Source organism: Lithobates pipiens, unplaced genomic scaffold (assembly GCF_037356315.1).
Source record: "Lithobates pipiens isolate NorthernLeopardFrog02 unplaced genomic scaffold, aLitPip1_a1.2 Scaffold_19, whole genome shotgun sequence".
NCBI lineage: Eukaryota > Metazoa > Chordata > Amphibia > Anura > Ranidae > Lithobates > Lithobates pipiens.
The window spans coordinates 123,402,717-123,429,338 of NW_027507764.1; the positions used below are offsets into that span (position 1 = coordinate 123,402,717).

Sequence of the window (26,622 nt, forward strand, 5' to 3'; positions counted from 1 at the left end):
GTGTGTAGCTCTTTTGCCAGCGGAGGAGTCCGGCTTTCTTACTCCCCGCCGCCGGCCTCTTCTCCCGACTTCGGGGGTCTTGTCCCCCTCTTCGGTTCTTCTGCCGGGCCACCGCGCCTTCTTGTAGCTCTTTTACAGGCGGTGGCCCGGTCTTCTGTCGCCGTCGCCGCCTTCCGTTCTTGTTCTTCTTGTTCTTCTCCTGGAGATGTTGACTCGACGAGCTCTCCGGCCGGAATGCCGGGGACGCGCTGTGCGGTCACTTATATAGTGACAATGGGGCGGGGTCACATGGTATATGTCACATGGGTTGGTCACATGGGTTGATGTCACATGGGGACTATGACATCGTAAGGGGGCGGGGTCACCATGTGACATCAACCCATGTGACATATACCATGTGACCCCGCCCCATTGTCACTATATAAGTGACCGCACAGCGCGTCCCCGGCATTCCGGCCGGAGGGAGCGACGTGTCAACATCGCCTGGAGAAGAACAAGAAGAACAAGAAGAAGAACACGAACGGAAGGCGGCGACGGCGACAGAAGACCGGGCCACCGCCTGTAAAAGAGCTACAAGAAGGCGCGGTGGCCCGGCAGAAGAACCGAAGGCGGCGACAGAAGAACGGAAGACGGCGACAGAAGACCGGGCCACCGGACCAGGCGCGGTGGCCCGGCAGAAGAACCGAAGAGGGGGACAAGACCCCCGAAGTCGGGAGAAGAGGCCGGCGGCGGGGAGGAAGAAAGCCGGACTCCTCCGCTGGCAAAAGAGCTACACACACATAGCGGAGGAGTCCGGCGAGAAGACCCCCGAAGACGGAAGACCCCCGGCTGTGCAATAAAATATTTTTTCCCCCTGTGTTGTGTTTTTATTTGTACTTTATTTCACAGGTGAATGGGTAGGGGTACATTGTACCCCATACTCATTCACATAGGGTGGGGGGCCGGTATCCGGGGGCCCCCTTCTTAAAGGGGGCTCCCGGATTCCGATAAGCCCCCCGCCCGCAGACCCCGACAACCAACGGCCAGGGTTGTCGGGAAGAGGCCCTTGTCCTCATCAACATGGGGACAAGGTGCTTTGGGGTGGGGGGGCCGCGCGCCCCCCCCTTCCCCAAGGCACCCCCCCATGTTGAGGGCACGCGGCCTGGTACGGCTCAGGAGGGGGGGCGCGCTCGCTCGCCCCCCTTTCCTGGCCGGCCGGGTAGCGTGCTCGGACAAGGGTCTGGTGTGGACTTGGGGGGAACCCCCACGCCGATTTTTTTCGGCGTGGGGGTTCCCCTTTAAGCCCATTCCAGGCGGCGGAGCCCGCGACGTCTCCTTCGCGGGCCCCGCCTACCTGTACACGCGCTCGAAATGGGCGGACTTGCCTCCGCCTTACGTGGGCGAGTCCGTTCATTTCAAAAGTTGAGCGAACTGTTTGCCCAACCTTGTTCGTCAAACAGTCCGCTCGTGTGTGGGCAAGTCCGCTCATGCAAATTTTGAGCGGACTGTTTGACAAACTGTTCAGCGAACAAGGTTGGGCGAACAGTCCGCGCGTGTGTACGCGGCCTTAGTTGTGATGACAGCAATCTTTTTTTTTTTTTTTTTTAAGGCTTTCACTGTGACCTGGTAATCTGACCACTAAGTAGAAGAACAAGCTCTCCTGCAAATGTATCAGTTATGGTGTTGAGACAAAGCATTTAACACTGACAGGTGTACTTACAATGGTCAGTTTTTATTTATTCATGTCAAATCTTTATCCTCCCCACCCCCGAAAAGAACTAAAAAAAGTTGATGTAACTGCTCGTGTAACTAATGTGAGCTGGAGTTTGGCTTTGGTTGTTAGTGTATCTTAATCTGCTAGTACAGCTAACATTCTCCTCCCCGCCAGATTGACAATGCTGCTGTCCAAAGATGGCCCTTGTGCGCCTTCATCCAGAGTGGGGGCACGGTAATACAGGATGTGTGTTACTGGTCAGATCCCCACATAAAAACAAAGGGAAAAACACCTATAAAAAGAAAGCTAATGCAGCCACCACATCTTAGGATGGGTAAGCCGCATTATATATGACATTTTTGGTTTAATGCCACTTTAAGTATTGGTAAGCTCATATCTGTGCACATTTAGTTCGTTTACATTTGCATTTCCTTTTTCTGTCATTGTACATTAGTCATTCACAGCCTCTTAAAATTGCATCATTAGTATTTTATCCTCCCTGCTATATGACAGAGTTCACTGAAGGAGAATATGAGGAATTTTCTGCTACACATAAATTCTTCAAGGTTCAGGCTGTCATTATTGCACAATTACAATTTTACCGTTCAGGTGGACACGTTTCTTTACTTCGTGTCAGAAACCATATATCAGACTGTGACAGCACTACAGTTAAATCACATTTGTTTAATAATAATAAAAAAAGGTAAACAGAGTTCAGGAACCGGAACAGATAGACAAAAGTCAAATGTCACAGAGTCAGAGATGAGTGTATTAGAACAGCAAGCAGGATCTGGAGCCAGAAGGAATGTCAGCCAAGCAAGTCTTTAACACAGGGGTCTCAAACTGGTGGCCCTCCAGCTGTTGCGAAACTACAAGTCCCATGAGGCATTGCAAGGCTGACAGTTTTAAGCATGACTCCCACACTCAGAGGCATGATGGGACTTGTAGTTTTGCAACAGCTGGAGGGCTGCCAGTTTGAGACCCCTGCTTTAACAGGAACACAAGCGAGCGTCTCTAGAGATGTGACCAAGGTGAAGGCAGAGATCATCTGGACTCGACAGCTTAACCACTTCCTGACCGGCGCACGCCGATGTACGTCGACAGAATGGCACGGGCAGGCATATTGGTGTACAGGTACATCCATTTCTATATGCCGTCCTGCCATCGGGACCCCCGTGAGTCCGGTCGCGGGTCCCGTGGACTCGATTGTCGCGGGGATACCCGCAATCGTCTCACGGGTGGCTGAACTAGGAGATGCTGTTGTAAACATCATCTCCCAGTTCTGCCTAGCAACAAGTGACGCTGATCTCTGCTCCATGCGATTGGAGTAGAGATCAGTGTTCACTAAAAGAAAGCCCAGCCCCCAACAGTTAGTATCACGCCCCTAGGAACACTTAACCCCTACACTGCCACCCACTGGTTAACCCCTTCACTGCCAGTGTCATTTACACAGGAATCACTGCATTTGTATAGCAGTGATTGCTGTATAAATGACAATGGTCCCAAAAATGTCCAATGTGTCCGCCATAATGTCGCAGTCACAATAAAAATCGCTGATCACCGCCATTACTAGTAAAAAAAAAATTATTAATAAAAATGCCATAAAACTATCCCCTATTTTGTAAACGCTATAACTTTTGCGCAAACCAATCAATAATCGCTTATTGCGATTTTTTTTACCAAAAATATGTAGTAGAATACGTATCGGCCTAAACTGGGGGAAAAAATTTTTTTTGATATATTTTTGGGGGATATTTATTATAGCAAAAAGTAAAAAATAATGTGTTTTTTTCAAAATTGTCGCTCTATTTTTGTTTATATCGCAAAAAATAAAAACCGCAGGGGTGATCAAATACCGCCAAAAGAAAGCTCTATTTGTGGGGAAAAAAAGGACGTCAATTTTGTTTGGGAGCCACGTCGCACGACTGCGCAATTGTCAGTTAAAGCAACGCAGTGCTGAATCGCAAAAAGTGGTCTGGTCTTAAGCCAGCAAAATGGTCCGGGGCTGAAGTGGTTAAACTGTATTAAATGTTTTTTTTTTCCTTGGCTGAAAGGGATGTCCGTGATAGCTTTACGCTGTCGTTAGCTGCACTGTTATGACTAGTTCTTTCTCTAGCACACATGCTAACTGAACAAACTAGAAACAGCAAGGGAACTGACTTTGCACCAAGAATCCTACCACCCTAAGGTATAGACACAGATCATCTTTGAATAGCTGAATCACTGGCCAGGGCTAGTGTAATGATTTTTGATACCCTAGGCGAAACCAAATTTTTCCACCCCCTTTGGCTCCACCCCCTTTGCTCTGCCTATGAATACCCCGACTTTTTAATGACTCGCCCATCAAATGCAACCCACCAGCACCCATCAAATGCAGCCTCATGCAGCCTCGCCAGCACCCATCAAATGCAGCCTCACCAGCGCGCATCAATGCAGCCTGTCAGCGCCCATCAATGAATGTTTTCTTGCTTTCATTCATTTGGTAGTTGGGGCATGGACACAGTCCTCGGCCGCCACTGTGCCTCTGACATTATGTGCGATCGGAGCGTGCCTGCTGTTGCTAAGACTTAGTTGCTTGCTGCAGACAGAAGAGAGTATGCAGCAGAACGCCCTAGAGGGCTGCCTAGTTTGCCTAGTGGTAGCAGCAGCCCTGTCCCTGGCTACACTACACTACACTACACTGAGAAATGACAGCTATGACCCTGGAAGTAATGCAATACACAGTGCTTCCAGGGTCATTGGTCGCAGGAGAGATTGGGGCTATTCCCAGAATTCCTCCTGCTGCAGAGGAAGGGGGGAGCCCAGGAACCGCTCTAAGGGCCAGCAGTGGGGAAGGGGACACACTTTGTGAGCCCGGAAATGGCAGGAAAGCCCTTTGCTGGCTCCTAAAGCCCGTACTAAGCTCCCAGGTGCAGTAGCAGCAGCCATGAACTTGATTTAAACACTTGCCTTCCGTGCTGTTTATATACATTCCTTGGTAGATAAGTGGTTAAGGCTGTAGATGGAAAAAAAAACAATAATGAATTGTAAGTAACCACATATCGTATTTTAATGGAGTCATTTGATTATTCCCCTTTATATTGCAGATTGAAAGCGCACTGCCGAACCGATACTCACTGGAATGCGGACCTGATAGAATGTTAAACATGGGTGAGTTATTCTTTTTGTTTTTTCTATCCTAATTGTTATTGTTGTTTCGGTAGTCCTATTCCTTATTTGAGCTAATTGAGGATGATACTGACGTAATCATCTATAACAAGATGCAATCTTTTTGAGTCAATATTTAGCCTATTAAACCACTGCACACTGGTACCATTAGGACATACTGCAGTCATTGATGTTACAATGGTGAAGCCACAAACAAATTGGTAATGGGCAGCCCATAGAAGATTTTTTTTTTTCAACCAGTAGGTTGAACGAAAAGAAAGTCTTAATTCCCCCATCCACACACTCAGGCTCCATGCACATTAACATTTTTTTAAACTTCTAGACGCTATTATAAGCATTTTTTTTCTGTTTCTAGAAGCTAATAGTGTTATCCTGTGTCCATGCACACTATTTTATACTAGAAACATTTTTGAGAGCATTTTTCTGACAGAAGAAAATGTTAAATGCTACTAAAATGCTTCTTTAGAGCTTTTATTTTTGTTCATGTACTGTAAAAGCGCTAATAAAACGCTAACGCTGCTAAACACTTCTAAAAGCTACTAAAACGCTACTACAAGCTGGCACAAAAACAATATTATCAGCATTTTTCATCCAGTGTTTCTTTCAGGTTCAGGTGTGCCCTACTTATAGAGTGCAGGGTTCAGGTATGCCCTACGTATAAAGTACAGGGATCAGGTGTGCCCTACGTATGGAGTGCAGGGTTCAGGTGTGCCCTACGTATAGCGTGCAGGGTTCAGGTGCGCCCTACATATAGAGTGCAGGGTTCAGGTGTGCCCTACGTATAGAGTGCAGGGTTCAGGTGTGCCCTACGTATAGCGTGCAGGGTTCAGGTGTACCCTACATATAGTGTGCAGGGTTCAGGTGTGCCCTACGTATAGTGTGCAGGGTTCAGGTGTGCCCTACGTATAGAGTGCAGGGTTCAGGTGCGCCCTACATATAGAGTGCAGGGTTCAGGTGTGCCCTACGTATAGAGTGCAGGGTTCAGGTGCGCCCTACATATAGAGTGCAGGGTTCAGGTGTGCCCTACGTACAGTCAGACACAGGTTAACTGGGGTGCGGGGTGGAACAGTGCAGACATGCTTCAGATTTCTGAACTGCTGCTTACCTGACAGCTGCGTTTAAGCACGAACAGGGCACATAGAAAACAATTGCGGGGAATAGAGCTTTTTTTCTAGCGTGTAAGTGTGAGCCTTCTTTTAGTGAAGTTGTCCTTTAAATGTTCCTCCCAGCCCTGTGAGTGGCCACCTAATGCAATACTTACCTTTTAGCCCTGGTCCCATACTCTACACCTATGGCAGATCCAGCCATCCAGAAGAGTTTGGTCCCAGCCAATGGAATAATTGAGCTGCAATGCGTAGTAGGAGCTGGACACGGCCGGAACTTCTTTTTACAAAGACTGTGCAGTGCCCGGCAGGGCACAGCAGAGAACTCAAGCGTGGGGCTGAAGGTAAGTATTTTGGCTGCTTGGGGGAACATTTGAAGCACAATGATACCACTCTAGCAGAGTTCTCTCTTAATAACGCGTGATCTATCTTGTTTGAACCATTCAAAATAAGTCTTGGTGCCGGAAGTGCACTGTATCTGTCCATGTCTTTGCTGATGATGTGTATTTTTGGAAAATGGTTTACATTTTTATTTCCTCTCGAGCATCTTGTCTGTGTTATGTAAGGCCGCGTACACACGCGCGGACTGTTTGCCCAACCTTGTTCGTCAAACAGTTTCGGCAAACAGTCCGCTCAAAATTTGCATGAGCGGACTTGCACACACACGAGCGGACTGTTTGACGAACAAGGTTGGGCAAACAGTTCGCTCAACTTTTGAAATGAACGGACTCGCCCACGTAAGGAGGAGGCAAATCCGCCCATTTCGAGCGCGTGTACAGGTAGGCGGGGCCCGCGAAGGAGACGTCGCGGGCTCCGCCGCCTGGAATGGGCTTAAAGGGGAACCCCAACGCCGAAAAAAATCGGCGTGGGGGTTCCCCCAAAGTCCACACCAGACCCTTGTCCGAGCACGCTACCCGGCCGGCCAGGAAAGGGGGGCGAGCGAGCGCGCCCCCCCTCCTGAGCCGTACCAGGCCGCGTGCCCTCAACATGGGGGGGTGCCTTGGGGAAGGGGGGGCCGCGCGGCCCCCCCACCCCAAAGCACCTTGTCCCCATGTTGATGAGGACAAGGGCCTCTTCCCGACAACCCTGGCCGTTGGTTGTCGGGGTCTGCGGGCGGGGGGCTTATCGGAATCCGGGAGCCCCCTTTAAGAAGGGGGCCCCCGGATACCGGCCCCCCACCCTATGTGAATGAGTATGGGGTACAATGTACCCCTACCCATTCACCTGTGAAATAAAGTACAAAAAAAAAACACAACACAGGGAAAAAATATTTTATTGCACAGCTCCGGGGGTCTTCCGTCTTCGGGGGTCTTCTCGCCGGACTCCTCCGCTATGTGTGTGTAGCTCTTTTACTAGCGGAGGAGTCCGGCTTTCTTCCTCCCCGCCGCCGGCCTCTTCTCCCGACTTCGGGGGTCTTGTCCCCCTCTTCGGTTCTTCTGCCGGGCCACCGCGCCTGGTCCGGTGGCCCGGTCTTCTGTCGCCGTCTTCCGTTCTTCTGTCGCCGCCTTCGGTTCTTCTGCCGGGCCACCGCGCCTTCTTGTAGCTCTTTTACAGGCGGTGGCCCGGTCTTCTGTCGCCGCTGTCGTCGTCGCCGCCGCCGCCGCCTTCCGTTCTTGTTCTTCTTGTTCTTCTTCTTCTTCTCCTGGAGATGTTGACTCGACGAGCTCTCCGGCCGGAATGCCAGAGCCGCGCTGTGCGGTCACTTATATAGTGACAATGGGGCGGTGTCACATGGGTTGGTCACATGGTGACCCCGCCCCCTTACGATGTCATAGTCCCCATGTGACATCAACCCATGTGACCAACCCATGTGACATATACCATGTATATGTATATACATATAGCGGACTGTCCGCCCAAACACTGTTCAGCGGACAAGGTTGGGCGAACAGTCCGCCCGTGTGTACGCGGCCTAAGGCTTGTTGTTTAGTTGGCTCTGCAGCTGGAGGGTATATATAACATTTACTCCAGCAAAGGATCTGAATTCCTCTGTGCTGCTGTGTTATCAGAGAAAACTCCTCATCCAGCTGCTTCTTGGTCTCACCTTAGGACCCATACCCAAAGCCCCGTACACACAATGAGATTATCGCACGAATGATTGATGTTTTTCTTCATTTGAGTCCTCTGGACATTTGTATTGGAAGCGGTATAGGCATTGCAGTGGAATTAGTGTCTGATGAATAAGTGCGCATTCTGTTCTGTTTCTTGATGTCACTGGAAAGTGAATGTGTACACAAGGGACAATGTTACACACCTATAGATCATTTGTCTTGGCTCAGTGCCTGGAATGCAGCAATGCCATAATATAGTGTGTCAACATTCAATGTAAGGAGAAATCCTTCACCACACCTTGTCTGTGGATACAAAAGTGATACACCATCACAATAGGATATTTTTACTGAGCAAAATACATAAACAGCTATTGATGATCAATCATTATGAAAATGCGAGGTGCCTGGCTACCAGGCAGTAATCTGTACAGAAACAAAATGACTACATAGCTGTAATTTAAAGTGGCACTCCAGCTTTTAGATACAATCTGTGTTAGGGTATTAAAGTATACAGTATCCCATTTTTGGAGATTCATTTTCTGATGTCCATTGCCATAAGTGAATAAAGATAAGAGAAATCTAAAAATGTACAAATGTCACTGGAGTAGAGTGGGAATCTTCAAAAGGGAACACCTGGTCCGGTGACAGCTTGCAGAAGTGGGATTTCCCCTCACTTTGAAGAGATCTCTCTAGTACAGCAGTCACCAACCAGTGGTCCTTGAACCACTGATGGTCCACAAGAAAATGTTAGTGGTTCCCAGGGGTTCTGCTGCAAATCAACGTTGTGGCGGATGTATACTGCCAAATGTTGTTTTTCAGTGTTGTTCTTAATGCACGCAGACAGCCAATACGGTCAGAGTGCATTGATACCCAACACCTCCTCTGTAGCCTTGGCTCCTGTGAGCTCAGCAGGAGGTGGCAGGAGTAGTGCAGATAGTGGGAGGTGAAGAAGGAGGGGACTTCCAGTGGCAGCGATAATCACAGTCTGTGGGAGGGAGCACGGAGCTCAAGCAAATGGCTGGATAAGGAGGTGAGATTCAATGATAAGTCTGTGTAAGGCAGCAGTGTGATGCAGAGTGGGGGTGGGGCTGGATGGCAGAAAGTCAGAGGATTGTGTGTATAAAGCATCAGTGTGATCCAGGGGGAGGGGGGCAAGAGAGCCAGAGCATTGTGCGTATAAGGCAGCAGTGGGATCGGGGGGGGGGGGGGGGGTAGAGAGCCAGAGCATTGTGTGTATAAGGCAGCAATGTGATCCAGGGGATCCAGGGGGAGAGGGGAAGAGAGTCTGAGCATTTTCTGTATAACACAGCAGTGTGATGGGGGGGGGGGGGGGGGGCAGAGAGCCGAAGTATTGTGTGTATAAGGGAGCAGTGTGACCCAGGGGTTGAGAGCCAGAGCATTGTGTGTATAAGGCAACAATGTGATCCAGGAGATCCAGGGGGAGGGGGGAAGAGAGCCAGAGCATTGTGTGTATAAGGCAGCAGTGTGATCGGGGGGGGGGGGGGGGGCAGAGAGCGGAAGCATTGTGTGTATAAGGCAACAGTGTGACCCAGGGATAAGAGAGTAGAGAGCCAGAGCATTGTGTGTATAAGGCATGTAATATTCATGTTCGTGGTCCGCAGGATTCAAAATTGTGAGTCTAGTAGTCCATGAGGTCTGAAAGGTTGGTGACCACTGCTCTAGTAGGCCTACAGACATCAATAGAAAAACCTTCCCTAAGCTACCCAAAAATAGACATTTTTTTTTATTAACAATTTCCAATTTGAAATTTGACCAGGTGATGACCATATTCAATAAATACATTTAAAATCTGGGTAAGATGTGCATATAGTAAGGACAACCTCCATCCGGGAAGCTCTGTCTTGAGGAGTCCCTCAGCTCACCCTTGTACTGCCACTGCAGACTTCCCACACTTCTTCTGTATGCTGCTACAGGGACATGGCCACCTTTGGTTTATGGGAAATGGTGTTCAGTCCAGAGCAGAGGCAGCAATAGTAAATTCCCCTTCAGTGGTGTCAATGTTATTTCATGGCGCGTACACACGATCAAACAATCGGGTGGAAAAGTCCGGCAAACTCAAGTCCGCCGGACAATCCCCCCGTGTGTAGCCTCCGGCGGACTTTTTTGACCCGAAAGTACTGCGGACTTAGAAAGTAGTTTTGCACTCCAATCTTCCCGCCGGACTTGCATTTCGGCGGACAATCCGGCTGTGCATATGCCAGTCCGCCATACTTTTGAATTGAACAGACTTTTCCCGCCCGGAGAAAAGTCCGCTCATTTTGAGCGTGTCTCCAGGTAGGCGGGGCCTGCGAAGCAGATGTCACTGGCCCCGCCACCTGGTATGGACTTAAAGGGGAACCCCAACGCCAAAAAAATCGGCGTGGGGTCCCCTCCAGGTCCACATCAGACCCTTGTCCGAGCACGCTACCCGACCGGCCAGGAAAGGGGGGACGAGCGAGCGCCCCCCCCCCTCCTGAGCTGTACCAGGCTGCGTGCCCTCAACATGGGGAGGTGACTTTAATAGGCACCTCTACTACAGTGATTGCCACTGGCTTCTAGGTCCTATGCTGAGCGGCTGCCCTGCTGCTTATTGAACACCAGAGGTCACTCGCTTGGCACAGATGCCATTCGCAGGACACTTTGTATTTTTCTCAATAAATGCAAGGCATTCTTTGATTGGACGAGGTGGAAAGGCAAAGAGATGATGTCACAATCTTCACCTCTTCTAAATAGAGAATGCTTTGCATTCATTGACAAAATTCAATAATGTTCTCTGAATGGCGGCAGTGCCGAGTGCGCGGCTTTCTGTGTTCACTAAGCAGTAGGGCAGCCACTCGATACAAGACCTGGAAGCCTGCAGCAATTAGTGTAGAGGTGGTGCCTATTAAAGTGATTTACAACTTCTATGGGCTCAACCAGGTATGGCACATTCATACTTTATTTGGTTCAGGCTGGACCGATGCAACTATGTAAAATAGCCATATCTGAAATTCAGCTTTACAGCATTCCAAATGATATGACAGAGTGAAAAAAGCTGGGTATCTCACCTCTGGGTTTTCTTTCTGGAGAATTTAAAAGCTCACAATAAGTTCCTTTTTTTGAACAAGCAACAAGTTAGTAAGTGACTGTTAAAGTTCTCAGCAGAAAGGGGGGTTAAATAAAAGCTTTATCGTTTTATTAGATCTGTCATATTTTTTCACATGGGCTGTGAGTTCTATTGCGAAAGCTGTAAAAACCCCAAAAATCACGTGTTCACAGCAGCAATTATATGACCGTGAGGCCCTCTTCTGAGTCTGACGTTATTTTGGTTGGGACACGTTTTCTCTATTCACATGTACACAGCAGGAGGATTTCTTGTAGGCGCACACTGTTGTGTGGCCTCCTGAGATTATCGGACATCACTCAGAGGTCGTTTGTGCAGATGTTCACAGGGCAAACGTAGTGCGACCAGCTAATCAGCTTGCTCAGCCTCTATCTAGAGCAGGGATCTCAAACTGGTGGCCCTCCAGCTGTTGTGAAACAACAAGTCCCATGAAGCTATGCAAGGCCGACAGTTACAAGCATAACTCCCACTGGCAGAGGCATGATGGGACTTGTAGTTTTGCAACAGCTGGAAGGTCGCCAGTTTGAGACCCCTGATCTAGAGACACAGAAACGTTCAGGGATTCGCCTGGTACATGCTAGTTATAAGCTATAGAACGACCGCACACTTACTGTAACTAATGAAAAAAATCGTGTGTTAGGCCTCATGTACACTGCTGTTTCTAAACAGACATTCCGGAGCAGTTGGACATTTTTTTCAACTGCTCCTGAACTCTCCTCTATTTTATCTTATCAGTACAAGTACACAGGGGCATTTATAGTTGTTTCTAGGCAATTCAATTTAGAGGCCTAGCAAAAAAATATTTGTTCTGATGCTGAGTTTAGAGGGATTTCAAGTGCCAAACTCTTCTAAACACGGTAACTCGCGTTTACCTGTGTTTCGTTTACAGGCGTTTTTCATTTTTGGCTATTTTGAAAAAAAAAAAATTTTTTTTTTTCAAATGTCTAAACACAAATGTGGCAAAACAGACATTTTAAACGTGGGTCACTATCTGTCAAGTTAAATCATTCAAGAGAGGTTGTAAAAACGTCCCGTGTACATTAAGCCTTACACCGGTGGTAGCAGGCTCTTATATTTTTAGTGTATATTTTTAGGTAATAAAAACTCCTCTGTCATGAATACTGCAGGAAGAGAAAAGTGAACGTTTCCTGAAAAGAAACATGGAAAGCCATGTGTCAGTATGTACAGATATACAATACTCCATTGAGAGTAGATTATACCATGTATATTTTAACCCTTTTGCTGCTGCTCAGATAACTCAATCATCTAAAGACTTTGTCAAGTTATTAAATAACAGGCTCGGTTCACACAGGGGGCGACACGACTTGCCGCGCCGCGACCTGACAAGTCACCCCCGTTCTGTACTACGGAACCGTTCTAAGGCCGCGTACACACGCGGGGACTGTTCGCCCAACTTTGTCCGCTGAACAGTGTTTCGGCAAACAGTCCGCTCGTGTGTGGGCTTTCAGCGGACAGTTTCAGCGAACAGTCCGCTGAACAAGGTTTTTCGGAATTTCCGAAAAACTGTCCGCTGAAACCTTGTTTCAGCGAACAGTTCCCTCGTGTGTAGGCTTGTTCGACAAACTAAGTTCCGCGCATGCTCAGAAAGGCTTTACACGCCGAAAGTTATAATGCAGTGTATAGGACGTCGTATTTTTCGTCCCGTCGTACGTGCCGTTCACGTCATCGCGCACGGTTTCAGCAAACTGTTCGTACGTCGTGTGTGGCCATGTCCGTCCATGCTAATTTTGAGCGGACTGTTTGCCGAAACTGTTTGACGGACAAAGTTGGGCGAACAGTCCCCGCGTGTGTACGCGGCCTAAGAGGAGCGACTCGAGTCGCTCCGACTTAGAAAAAAGGTTCCTGTACTACTTTTGGGCGACCTCGGGCGACTTGCATTGACTTCTATACAGAAGTCGTTTGCAAGTCGCCGCTGAGGTCGCGGCAGGTCGCGGCGCGGCAAGTCGTGTCGCCCCCTGTGTGAACCGAGCCTAAAAATCAAAGGTACATTATGTGAAGGAGTTACAAAATAGCTTATATGACCTCCAGAAGATTTACCCCTCCTTCACGACCAGGCCATTTTTTGCAATATGGCATCTGACAATTGTGTGGTCATGCAACGCTGTAGCCAAATACCCTTTCTTTTGGGGGTATTTGATCACTACTGTGTTTTTTATTTTTTGTGCTAAAAAAAAAAAAAAGACCGACAATTTTGAAAAACACAATATATTTTACTTTCAGCTATAAATCATATCCAATAAAAAATAAAAATAAAAAATTCATAAAAACTTTAGGCCAATATGTATTCTGCTACATGTTTTTGGCAAAAATAAATCCCAATAAGCATATATATTGATTGGTTTGTGCAAAAGAAATAGCATCTACAAACTGTTATTTATTTTGATATATTTATTTACTAGTAGTTGCAGCGATCAGCGGCTTATGGCGGGACTGCGATATTGCGGTGGACATTCTGACACTAACTGACCTTTTTGGGGACCAGTGACACTAATAAAGTGATCAGTGCTAAAAGGGGTTAACATCAGGGGCGATCAAATGGGGTTAACTGTGTGCCTAACCAGTGTTTACAGTGCCTTGAAAAAGTAAATAAATTCATACCCCTTGAAATTTTCCACATTTTGTCATGTTACAACCAAAAACGTAAATGTATTTTGCTGGGATTTTATGTGATAGACCAACACAAAGTGGCACATAATTGTGAAGTGGAAGGAAAATGATAAATGATAAATATGCAGGGTGGATTTGATTTAAATCACAATTTAAATCACTAGTAAAAAGGCTTGATTTAAATCAACTCGATTTAAATCATAATTTTTAAAGAGCAACTGTCATTTCTGTCCCGCAGCGGATCCTCCTCTGACCCGCTGTTGACTCACCGACAGTCCCATTCACATTAATGGGACGGCTGGTGATGCGGAGGTGACACAACAAGGTGAGGGACGTGGTGGCAGCAGGTGAGTGGATGCCCGCTAACAGGTGCTGCCATGATGGACCTGAACTTACAGGTGATCTTTAAATGTAAGGACTTATTCTTGCTGGTAGTTAGAATCTTTTATATTTGCAAACAAAATGAAGGTTTCCTATTTAGAATAAGCTGTCAGGTTAGTAAAACAACGATATCAGAACTGATTGAATCATACAGTTGTAGTGTACATAGGTTTGCAAAACAATGGAATAAAGGAATATTCCTGAACTTTGGTTTATCTCATGGTTACTGTGAAATTGTGTAAATGCATCAATGCAGTGCATGTTATCTCAGCTTGCAGAGTTTGGATTCATTGAATGAGTTTACCAAAAATTTAAATATTGCAGAATATACAGCCTCATGCTACATAAATATCTTAAATAATATCTTTAGATAGATTTTTATTCCAAAAGCATTTTATTAAAATAAATGTGAAAAAAATCGATTTAAATCCAAAAAAATTATTATTTTTTGTTTGTTTTTAAAAAATCATTGATTTATATCCACCCTGTAAATATGTGAAAAGTGTATTTGTATTCAACCCCCTTTACTCTGATACCCCTAACTAAAATCTAGTGGAACAAATCTAGTTTACACACACATGTCCCTGTTCTTCCTCTCGTGCTTGTGATCGCTTGTGGCCGGTGGTCATTGCGACTGCCGGTCACGAGCATTGGCACCCCCGCTGTGCAGTGGGCGCTATCCCGCTTAAAGGGACTGACGTATAGCCACGATGGTTTGCGGGACCGTGCCGACCTGCCACAGCATAATGACGGCGGCTGGTCAGCAAGTGGTTAAAGCAGGGTTAGGTTATAAAAAAATATCCCAGGCTTTGAACATCTCATGGAGCACCGTTCAATCCATCATCCAAAAATGGAAAGAGTATGGCACAACTGCAAACCTACCAAGACATGGTCGTTCACCTAAACTGACAGGCTGGGCAAGGAGAGAATTAATCAGAGAAGCAGCCAAGAGGACCATGGTTCCATAGCTCAGGTTGGAGAATCTGTCCACAGGACAACTATTCATGCACTCCGCAAATCTGGCCTTTATGGAAGAGTGGCATGAAGAAAGCCATTGTTGAAAGAAAGCCATAAGAAGTCCCATTTACAGTTTGCAAGAAGCCATGTGAGGGACACAGCAAACATGTGGAAGAAGGTGCTCTGGTTACATGAGACCAAAATTTAACTTTTTGGCCTTAAAGCAAAATGCTATGTGTGGTGGAAAACTAACACTGCACATCACCCCGAACACTCCATGTTCAGCAGGGACAGGGAAGCTGGTCAGAGTTAATGGTAAAATTAATGGAGCCAAATACAGGCGGTCCCCTAGTTACAAACATCCAACTTACAAACGAAGGGAGACAACAGGAAGTAAGAGGAAATCTACCCCTAGGAAGGGAAATTCACTCCTGTAAGAGTTATTATGGGAAAAAGGTACCTCCACCGACACTTTATCACCAAGGCTTGTACACTTAAAAATGTACCTGTTCCAACTTACAAACAGATTCAACTTAAAGCGGAGGTCCACCCTAAAGTGGACCTTCCGCTCATTGGATTCCTCCCCCCCTCCGGCGCCACAATTGGCACCTTTCAAGGGGGAGGGAGGTGCAGGTACCTGTACAGTACAGGTATCTGCACCCACTTCCGGGATAGCTCTCTGCGGAAAGGGGTGTAGATTACGCCCCTTTCCGAAAGTCCCCCGCTGCCTGCTGGGAAACACACAGATCCCAGAGGCAGCGGGTCCATCCTTATTGCGCAGCGCGACTCGCGCATGCGCAGTAGGGAACCGGGAAATGAAGCCGAAAGGCTCCACTTCCTGATTCCCATACCCAAGATGGCGGCGGCAGCACCCGAGAGACGATCGAGAGATCGGCTTCGGGTGCCGACATCGCGGGCCCGCTGGACAGGTAAGTGTCACTATTTTAAAAGTCAGCAGCTGCAGTATTTGTAGCTGCTGGCTTTTAAAAAAAAAAAAAAAAACGCGGACTCCCGGCGGACTCCCGCTTTAAGAACAAACCTACAGACCCTATCTTGTTTGTAACCCAGGGACTGCCTGTACAGGGCAATCTCAGAAGAAAACCTGTTACACCCCATTCACACCTGAGCGTTTTGTAGCTTGAAGCCTGAAGCCTGAAGGGGAAAAAAATCTATTATTCTCAATGGAGATGGTTCACATCTCCATTCCATGTCGCCTGAAGCAAATGCAAATGCATGCAGCACTTTTCAGATATTTATTTGTAAAAAAAATTGGAAAACCATTTATCATTTTCCTTTCACTTCACAACTATGTGCCACTTTGTGTTGGTCTATCACATAAAATCCCAATAAAATACATTTACGTTTTTGGTTGTAACGTGACAAAATGTGGAAAATTTTAAGGGGTATGAATACTTTTTCAATGTTTCCAAGGTTTCACTGTATGTGAACGATGTGAGGTGCTTTTACTACATAACTGAGATATGCTTTGTTTGGATAGGCAGATCGCAGTTCTGTGTCTCTGACTGATGATCGGCAGTACCTGCCAAGTACCTGGCACCCGTCGATCAGTTTCCGCTGTGTGTAATCACACTGGAAGCGGCTAGAAGTGCTTGATCACTTGTATTTACACATGCTGCCAACCTGTAGTAGTAAAACTGCTATAGGATGCACGACAAGTGGTTATTGTAGTACTGAAGAGTATGTGTATTGTAATGTAACAAAGGCTGATGTATTCCTATGCATCCTAATGGTGTATATGTGTACTTTATGCGTGTGCACATATGTGTTTATATTGGTTTTTGCATTTATTTATTTTTTCATTTGCTATTGTCACCATGGGGCTAAAGCAGGACTTAGATGGTGTGTTTTCTTTTATTATTTAGCCAGCGGGTCCTTTTAGTCTCTGGATAGCTTTAATATACACTTCTATAAGAGCATAATAATATAATAATACTGTGTTGTCTCAAAGACCTGTGGTTACAGTTTACATACCCATTTTATACAGTATGTAGCGCTCATGGTAACCCAAACCAGTGGTTCTCAACCTTTTTGAAACCATGGCACAGTAAAGTCTTCCAAAAGCATGCCTCAACAGTAAAATAGTGAAGTTTATGCTCATACAAAAAAGTATGGGAAAGCAAAACATGCATTGAAATGCTGGAAATAATTACCTGACCTGTAATAAAAGAGGATCTATGCCTACCTTTTCAGTGGCTCATTTTTTTGCTGCTTGCACCAAATACCTATTTCCCCCCACCTTGTGAAATGGTTCCTGCTGACGGCTTTTATGTCTTCTAGTGATGCGCAAACCAATGGGAAAAACCAGAGCAGAGGAGCAGGTATTCCACATACCTGGAGGTATGAATAAAGCCGCGTACACACGGGCGGACTGTATGGCCAACTTAGTCCGTCGAAACACATTTTAGCGGACAGTCCGCTCGTGTGTGGGCTTCAGCTGACTTTTTCAGCGTGCAGTCTGGCGTACTAAGTATTTCGGAATTTCCGTAATACTGTCCGTCATACTTTGGTTTCAGCGGACAATCCGCTCGTGAGTAGGCTAGTTCGACGGACTAAGAATGGCGCATGCTCAGAAAGGATTTACACGGCAAAAGGTTGCATTGCTGTGTATTGGACTTCCTATTTCTAGTCCCGTCGTACGTGCTGTACACATCATCGTGCAAGCTTTCGACGGACTGTTTGTGCATCCGTGTGTGGTCAAGTCCGTTCATTCGAAAGTATGACGGACTGTCCGCCGGATTGTATGACGGACTAAGTAGGCCATACAATCCGCCCGTGTGTACGCGGCTTTAGCTGCAGCAAACAGCCAGCAGTGAAAAAAGGTGGTATTTCGACAAACAGAATTCCAAAAAGACTAGTATAGTGCCTGTTTTATTACAGGTATGTAGAGGAGTTGGACAAAATAGTGGAAACAAGGTTTTGGACCACCTTTGGCATCCAAGATGGCCTAAATTCTGGGAATTGCCAAATATTAAGTCTTGGATGGTGGATAATGGAATCTGATACCACTCTTCATGCAAAAATCTGCATTACAATCCTACACAATGTCCTTTTGTGTCTTTCAGTTGGTTGACCATGCCGACCGCGCTTATGCTTATCAGACAACGTTTTCCCGGAAACTGTATAAGCCGTCATAACCTTTGATACTGTACCTCATGACAACGCAAATAAATGGGCAACTTCAGTCACAGAGCCACTAGCTAAGCAGGCACTAACAGTTTGCCCTCTTTGAATTTCAATAAGCTCTGACATGACCTTATTAGTAGCAGCGCATAAAGCAAATGGCGAAAGTGAGGCTTCCCACCTGTTAGCTCTCATCACACAGCAGAAGCAAAAGTTTGTTACATCACTTCTGCTTTCAATGTGAAACATGTCGTCACTTTCACACCTGCAAATCATGTAGTGTTTCCATTAGGGCTGTGGAAATTAAAGATTAATTCCTAGATTAATACATTTTTTTGATCGATCAAATTTCTTTTGATTGGTACTCTCTTGCTGGCTTCCGGGTCTTCAGGGAGTTCCGTCAGAGATCCGGTGACGCCGCGAACATCGACGTTACTGGACTGCTCCCCCCTTCCCCAAGTGCCTCCGTCTGCTAACGAAGGGAAGGGGGAGGAGTCTGATGACATTGAAGTTCTGTTTGAACGTAAAGCGTACGGGGAAGGAGCTACGCTTGGCGTCACCCTCTGCTGCCCTATGGAACTAACACGATTGTTGGCTTTACAGGCTGTGTTTTTGTCATCTTTAGGTGAATAGTTTGTGTTTCAACACAAAAATGAAATCTTATACTTAAGCGTGAGCACTTAGATCTTTTCTTTCTACCCTTGACCTGGCGTCCTTGCTGAGATCTAAGGAGACATGAGAGAACTTTATGGTCCGTGTTAACTCTTTTGATACCCGCTTGCATGACCACCTCTTTGCACAGGGGTCCATGCCATAAGGTGAGAGTGATTAGTTAGACCAGAGGTGGAGGGATTGTCACGCTACTGTGGAAAAAAAAAATTACTTACGTCAGTGCTACAATTTGAATTTAAAATGTATTTGTGTGAACTGCGAAGTTAAGTCATGGATTGTGGAAACTAACTAGTGTTGGGTAATTGTATATAGTGTATAACACATTTACCACTGACTAATTGACTAATACAGAGTTGCAATGCAAGTAGATCAGATAAAAGTAGTTGCATCTGTATGTGCGTTATAATTAATCGAAATTAGTTGATTAATTGATTTTAAAAAATCGATTAATCGAACACGAAAATTTTAATCAGTAACAGCCCTAGTTTCCATATGTTTGTCCAACCCCTGTAATTATTTAGAAATAAACCTCTGTTGATTGGGTAACAAAATAATGTGGGGTGATATAGCTAGGCACAGGAGCCAAAGGTGAAGCATTCAGCTGCCTAAATTACTGCATTTAGTGGACTGACCATGGGTGAAAACTAAAGAGGCTCACAAAAGAAGGCATAATGCTTTGTTCAGGACCTACAGTCTCCTGTAGAATGTTTACATCCAACATTTCTGAGTATTGGATCCCTGTGTATCCCACTGCACACTGTGGACCCCGGACCTCAGGCACAGAGATTCTACCAAAACAGCCCATGAAAAAGAAATCTAAAAACCTTTGGGTGGTTTTACTGTCCTGCATCTACTAAATACTGAAGCAGCACCTTCCTGAGGATCGGGTAATATAAAATATTAACCAATTATATATATATACATATATATATGACTATTATATATATATATGACTACGGAGACCCCATCATTGGTGGCAGTGCAGTAAAAATAGACTATATATGCACAAAATGAAAACTCAGCCAAGTCATATTTTCCTGCTAGTACAACAAGTTCCTTGTAACATCATTATGGCATTCTGTACAGATTGCCTCATGACTAAGTGATGTTTGTTCTAGGATTCTGTTGAGCTACAGAATGTCTGATTTCGCAACAGCGTTTTGGGCACTGTTTAGCAGCTGGTCTCAGACTTGTGGAATTAGACAATGGCATAAGTCTAAAACATTTGTAGAGAGATGCATGCCATCCCTTGTCTTGTTGACTACACATATTTAGTTATGTCCATCTTTAGGGAAGAAATGGTGAGAAATTAGCATTTCATCACTAGTTGCCTGCTAACATGAGATGTTTGGCCAGACCTTGTCTCATTTCTTAAAGGATGAAAGCTGGCAAGCCTCATGAGAGGAAACCACTGGATAGGTGAAAAAAACATTGTCCAGATGCTGTTGTCTCTTTGAGACAAGTCTGCTCGGGAACAGCTTGCAGTAGTCTCCGTCCCATATTCCTAGGTATAAATGCACACTTTCAGACAGTTTTATGCAAGCTGTGCCTTATAATTTTGCGTAGGATGTTCACATAATGCCAGCATGTCAAGCCATCCTATTAAGGGCTGATGTCGATGGCATGTAGAGCTGCACAATTAATCGTCAAGAATTGTTATCGCGATCTTCACTAAAGTGTTTCACAATTCTTTCTATGCAGAGAATTCTCTCTGCTCTTCGGAAGCCACAGCCCTCAAAAGAAAGGAAGAGAAAAACTGGGCAATATGCCAAGAATCAAAGCATTCTTTATCAGTTGAACTTAAGTATAAACATTGTAACAATTTGCCAATGGAATAGACTTTGTGTGTAAGTGAAAAATGTTTAACCACTTAGAGTCCATTCACACAGGGGCAACTTTGGATCCGACCTCAAGTCGCCCCTAATTGCCTCAAGTCGCGCTACATGAAAAAATCAATCTAAGTGAATGGATCCGTCTTAATGCACACTACTGCAGTCGCTCCGACTTCAGAAAAGGATCCTGCACTACTTCAATCCGACTTCTAGGCGACTTGTACCCATAGAATTCAATGGAAGTCGCCTCCAAGTCAGATCTCCATCTATATTGAAGCGACTTTAAAGGAATATACACCTCTGTAATAATAAAAACCAGCATGGGTTCCCCTCCAGGGGCAAACCAGGCCCTTAGGTCTGGTATGGATTTTAAGGGGAACCCCTACCCCAAAAAAATGGCATGGGGGTCCCCCCAAAATCCATACCAGACCCCTATCCGAGCACGCAGCCCGGCCGGTCAGGAAAGAGGGTGGGGACGAGCAAGCACCCCCCCCAACCATACCAGGCCGCATGCCCTCAACATGGGAGGGTTGGTGCTTGGAGGAAGGGGGGCGCCCTGCAGCCCCCCACCCCAAAGCACCTTGTCCCCATGTTGATGAGGACAAGGGCCTCTTCCCGACAACCCTGGCTGTTGGTTGTCGGGGTCTTTAATAAGGGGGCCCTCAGATCCCGGCCCCCCACCCTATGTGAATAAGTATGGGGAACATCGTACCCCTACCCATTCACCTGAGGGAAAAAAATCGTCAATAAAAAAACACACTAGACAGGTTTTTAAAGTAATTTATTAGGCAGCTCCTGGGGTCTTCTTCTGACTTCGGGGGTCTCTTCTGACTTCTCCACTCTCTCCGGCCTCTTCTCCCGGTGTCCGGTTCTTCTCCTGCTCTCTGGCCTCTTCTCCCGCTCTCCGGTTCTTCTGCTGAGCTCCTCCGCTATCTTTTGCTCTTTTGCCACTCTTTTGCTAGCGGTGGCCCGGTCTTCTCCATCGTCTTGATCCCTCTTCTCTTCTTCCGATGTTGACACGACGCTCTCTCCCACTTTAATGCTGTGTGCAACAACTTATATAGGCATGGGGCGTGACCCTGCCCCTTATTACATCACAGTCCTGGGTTTGAACATTTTCAACACAGAGGAACCCTTGAAATACCTCTCCAATCTCAGGGAACCCCTGCTACAAATGAATATATCTACAACTCATAATACACTAGTGAGATGGTCAGTGGGAATAATCCTCCTTACTCTTGTGGTCATTGGGAAGATTTATACCCACATACAGATAGCTAAAAAGATCAATGGTGTCAGTGGGAACTTATCTGAGATTCAGAAATTGTTCCTTACTCAAGGAACCTCTGGAGCAGTGGTGGCCTGCCCATAGGGGGCGCACGGCGCCGCCCCCCCATCCATGCGTCTGGCCCCCTAATCTACATTTGGGGGACCAAATGTATGGATTTCAATGGAGGGGGGGGGGGGGGGGGGGTTAAGCACATGGTTAGAACCAGAGGCTCTAATAGGCTTCAAAAAAGGGTGACAATAGCGAATGAGGCCCGTCACCAGATTGGCTGAAAGGACAGGCAATCCTATTGGATGCCTAGGAGGAGAAGGGAGGAGAGGCACGGTGGAAGCCACCGTGATGCAGAGGAGGAGGAGATGCCGGCCCAAAACCTAGAAGGGGGAAGTGCTGGGTGTCCGACCGAGAACTAGACCCATGAACCGCCACTGCTGTGGAGGAACCCTGGTTGAGAAACATTGCTATAGACCAGTGATGGCGAACCTTGGCACCCCAGATGTTTTGGAACTACATTTCCCATGATTCTCAACTACACTGCAGAGTGCATGAGCATCATGAAAAATGTATTTCCAAAACATCTTGGGATGCCAAGGTTTACCATCACTACTATAGACCATCACTATATAATAGACTGGAAAATAATCAGTGTCTACTAAATGCACATTTCCGGTGAATAGTATAGGGCCCCCTAAGTTTTAGTAGCTTATAGGGTTAGATCTGGCAAAAAGATATTGTAGTTGTCAAAAGCAACCACTCAAGTCTCACATTTGTTGGATAAAAATAAAAATAAGGATGTGTGCTTTCAGCAACAACTTGTGTTCTCATTTCCTTTTCTCCAGTTTTAATCATTGTGCCCAATAAAAGTCTTTAACCACTTGAGATCCGCGCTATAGTCAAATGACGGCTACAGCGCGGATCTCCTTTTCCGGGACTACGTCTATTGACGTCGTCCCGTGCATGAGCGGCCTGCACGCCCCCTGAAGGGTGCGCGCGGCGCTCTGTGATCGGCGAGTCCACGAGACTCGCCTGATCACCGATCCGTGCAAGGGGTCGATCCCGACCCCTTATCACGTGATCAGCTGTCAGCCAATGACAGCTGATCATGTGATATAACGGAGCCGGTAATCGGCTATTATTCCTCCTCGCCCTGACAGCGCAAGGAGAAAAAAAAAAGCCGATCACCAGTCCCGATCACGGCCAGCCCTGCTAGTGCCCACCTGCCCCCTGCCAGTGCCCACCTGCCCCCTGCAAGTGCCACATTAAAAAAGTAAGTGCCCCCCGTCAGTGCCACCCAGCAGTGCCCACAGTGCCACCCAGCAGTGCCCACAGTGCCACCCAGCAGTGCCCACAATCTGCCTTAACAAAGGTACTGCACCCCAGTGCCACATATCCGTGCCCATCAGTGTCATCTACCAGTGCCCAGCAGTGCCGCCCATCAGTGCCCAGCAGTGCCACCTATCAGAGCCACCTATCAGTGCCACCTATCCGTGCCCATCAGTCCCATCTATCAGTGGTACCTATCAGTGCCCATCCGTGCCACCCATCCGTGCCACCCATCCGTGCCACCCATCCGTGCCACCCATCCGTGCCACCCATCCGTGCCATCTTATGTGCCCATCTTTGCCCATCAGTGCCGCCTTATCTGTGCCCATCGGTGCTGCCTTATCTGTGCCTATTTGTGCCGCCTTAACTATGCCTATCAGTGCCCACCAGTGCAGCCTATCAGTGCCCACCAATGCAGCCTATCAGTGCCCACCAATGCAGCCCATCAGTGCCCACCAGTGCAGCCTATCAGTGCCGCTTCATCAGCACACTTCAATGAAGGAGAAAAATGACCCGTTTGCAAAATTTTATAACAAACTATTAAACATGATTTATTATTATTTTTTTTTTGCATCTTTTTTTGTTTGTTTAGCAAAAAATAAAACTCCGAGCTGTAATTAAATACCACCAAAAGAAAGCTCTATTTGTGGGAAAAAAATGATAAAAATTTCATTTGGGTACAGTGTTGTATGCCCGCGCAATTGTCATTCAAAGTGCATCAGCGCTGAAAGCTGAAAATTGGTCTGGGACTGAGGGGGGTTTAAGTGCCCAGTAAGCAAGTGGTTAAAGATCAGAGATTTCCAAGGACTTCAGAACCTTGGACTGTTAGCATAAAATTGATATCTCTGTTTATTTCATTTTATATATATATATATATATATATATATTTATTTATTAAAATATGCTGTAGATATAAATAATAATATAGAAAACAACGAGGTTCTCCATGGTGGTAGCGTTCAGTGACATGCGCTGCTGTATCACGCATTTACTGAAGCTTGCTGTTCAGTACAAAGTTCACGCTGAGGTTAGAAAAAAATGCGGCTCTTAAACAGTTATAAACAAATCCCAGAGATTTTCATCACAATGGAAGAACGCAGTAAAGACCTTCTAAGGCAGACTAGCAAAAGCCTGTTCCAAAACAAGCAAAGTTGGGGATATTACAAACAATGCTGCAGAAGTGTTTTTTATATACAAAAGTGTCAATAACAAGTAGAAACAATGTGTACAATTTTGTAGTGAAAGAGGAGATTTAAGTTTTCCTGTGTTCAAGAAAGGAGCGCCAGAAGATATGACAGGGGCCAATATGTGCAAGAGAGGAGAGCCAAGGGTATGGCAGCGGGCAGAGTGTACAAGAAATGAGAGCAGAGGGTACGACAGTAGGCATTATATGCAGGTTGGCAATGTAGGTATGGCAGTTGGCAATGTATGCAGGAGAGGAGTGCATAGGGGAATGGCAGTAGGTGGTATATGCAGGAGATGGGTGAGGGGGGTATGACAGTTCACAGTATAGGCAGGGGAGGAGTTGTGGAGTGCATATCAGTATTGAGTAAATACAGGAGAAGAATGCAGAAGGTATGACAGCAGTCAGTATCTGTAAGTGGGGAGGGTATGACAGTAAGCATTATATGCATGAGAGGAGTGCTAAAGGTATGGCAGTAGGCAATGTATGCAGGAGAGCAGTGCAGAGGGTATGACAGTAGGCAGAATAGGCAGGGGAGAAGTGTGGTCAGTATGTCAGTAGGCAGTATATGCAGGAGAGGAGTGTGAAGGGTATGAGAGTGGGCAGTACATACAGGAAAGGATTTTGGAGGGTATGACAGTAGGCAGTATTATAGGCAGGGGAAGAGTGTGGAGAGTGTCAGTAGGCAGTGTGTGAATGGTATGACAGTGGGCAGTACATGCATGGAAGGAGTTTAGAGGGTATGACAGTAGGCAGCAGTGATGGCCAGTGTAACATTTTTTTTGGGGGGGGGGGCAGCAAACAGTATGCCAACCCCCCCGGTCGGTCAGTAGCACTTACACTATCACTGGCAGCTTCCCCTACTCGGTGGCTGCAGCCTCCTGTTCTTCACGCGTCATCACAGCAGCTTCTGTTTTCCTCCCTCCTCCTTTGCGGCCAATCAGGAGTCTTTTCTTTTCGGAAAATCGGTGAACGATTCACGCACCTGCTACTGATTGGCTGGATTGAGGATCAGTGTTTCAACAGCAAATATTAATTCGCTGTTGTAAAACACCTGGGTGGGATCAGAGCGCATCCTCTGTGTCCCAAGCCCATCCTATTTTGAAGCCTATTAGAGCCTCTGGCTCTAATCAGGTGCTTAAAAAAAAACAAACAGCCGCTGTAATTCATGCACCGGGAGGAGTTTGGAGGGTATGACAGTAGGCAGTATATACAGGAGAGGAGTTTGGAGGGTATGACAGTAGGCAATATGTACAGGAGAGGAGTTTGGAGGGCATGACAATAGGCAGTATATGCAGAAGAGGAAGTCAGAGGATATAACAGAATGCAATTTATTCCACCAAGGAGTACAGAAGGTATGACAGTGGGCAGTATGTGCAGGACCTTTTAAGGTAGAATAACATAGCACAGCTAATGCCCAGCACACTGGCCTACAGACAGGCCTAAGTGACTAATCCCCAGACCTCAGTCCAGTCACATTAGGGCTGGTGGAAAGTCTATAGCCATGGGAAGGCTCTGACCAGAGTAACATGGAGCTCCAGTGCCTGATGATATAGAGTCTATATATATCTCTGATATCCAATTTCCAATAATAAAGTGCTTGTGCTCAGTGAATATAACATGAATGAAATCAATAAGATAAGATGCCATCGAGTCCTTAAAAAAAATGTAAATTTTTTTTTTTTAAATTAAAAAAACCAAAAGGAGGTAGCGTGGGGAGGTGGTGTAGGAGCTTCCGAACGCGATACCATTGGGGCTGCAAATCTGGGAACAGGTGACCCTACCCCCCTTACCACTACAGCACTATAAGCACCTTAAACAGCTTTTTTTATTTATTTAAATGTGAGTTTGATGGATTATATGTTTTAAAGTGAATAAATATTACTCATGCGGTATTACACTATTGTGTGCCTTTATTACTCTCCCTATGGGATATGTGAGGAGGCTTGGAGGAGATTTCTTGGAGGAAGGTGTACAGCCAGAGTATGGAGGAGGCTTACAGTGAGAGGTGCCTATAGCAGCCACTACAGGAACAAAAGAAAGCATCAAAATCCCCCGACTGATACTAATCAATTGAGGCTTAAAATTTAAGCCCTTAAGGT

At 46.3% G+C, this 26,622-nt stretch overlaps 1 protein-coding gene across 3 annotated transcripts in view; it reads left to right on the forward strand.

Moving 5' to 3' along the window:
• Positions 1-26,622, forward strand: part of LOC143996262 (mitogen-activated protein kinase kinase kinase 3-like) — a 251,446-nt gene that overhangs the window by 117,361 nt on the left and 107,463 nt on the right. For all 3 annotated transcript variants that reach the window (XM_077491229.1, XM_077491228.1, XM_077491227.1), the window contains exon 2: positions 4,780-4,843. In XM_077491229.1, the coding sequence (XP_077347355.1) occupies positions 4,780-4,843 (64 nt within the window). The remainder of the gene's footprint in view (positions 1-4,779; positions 4,844-26,622) is intronic.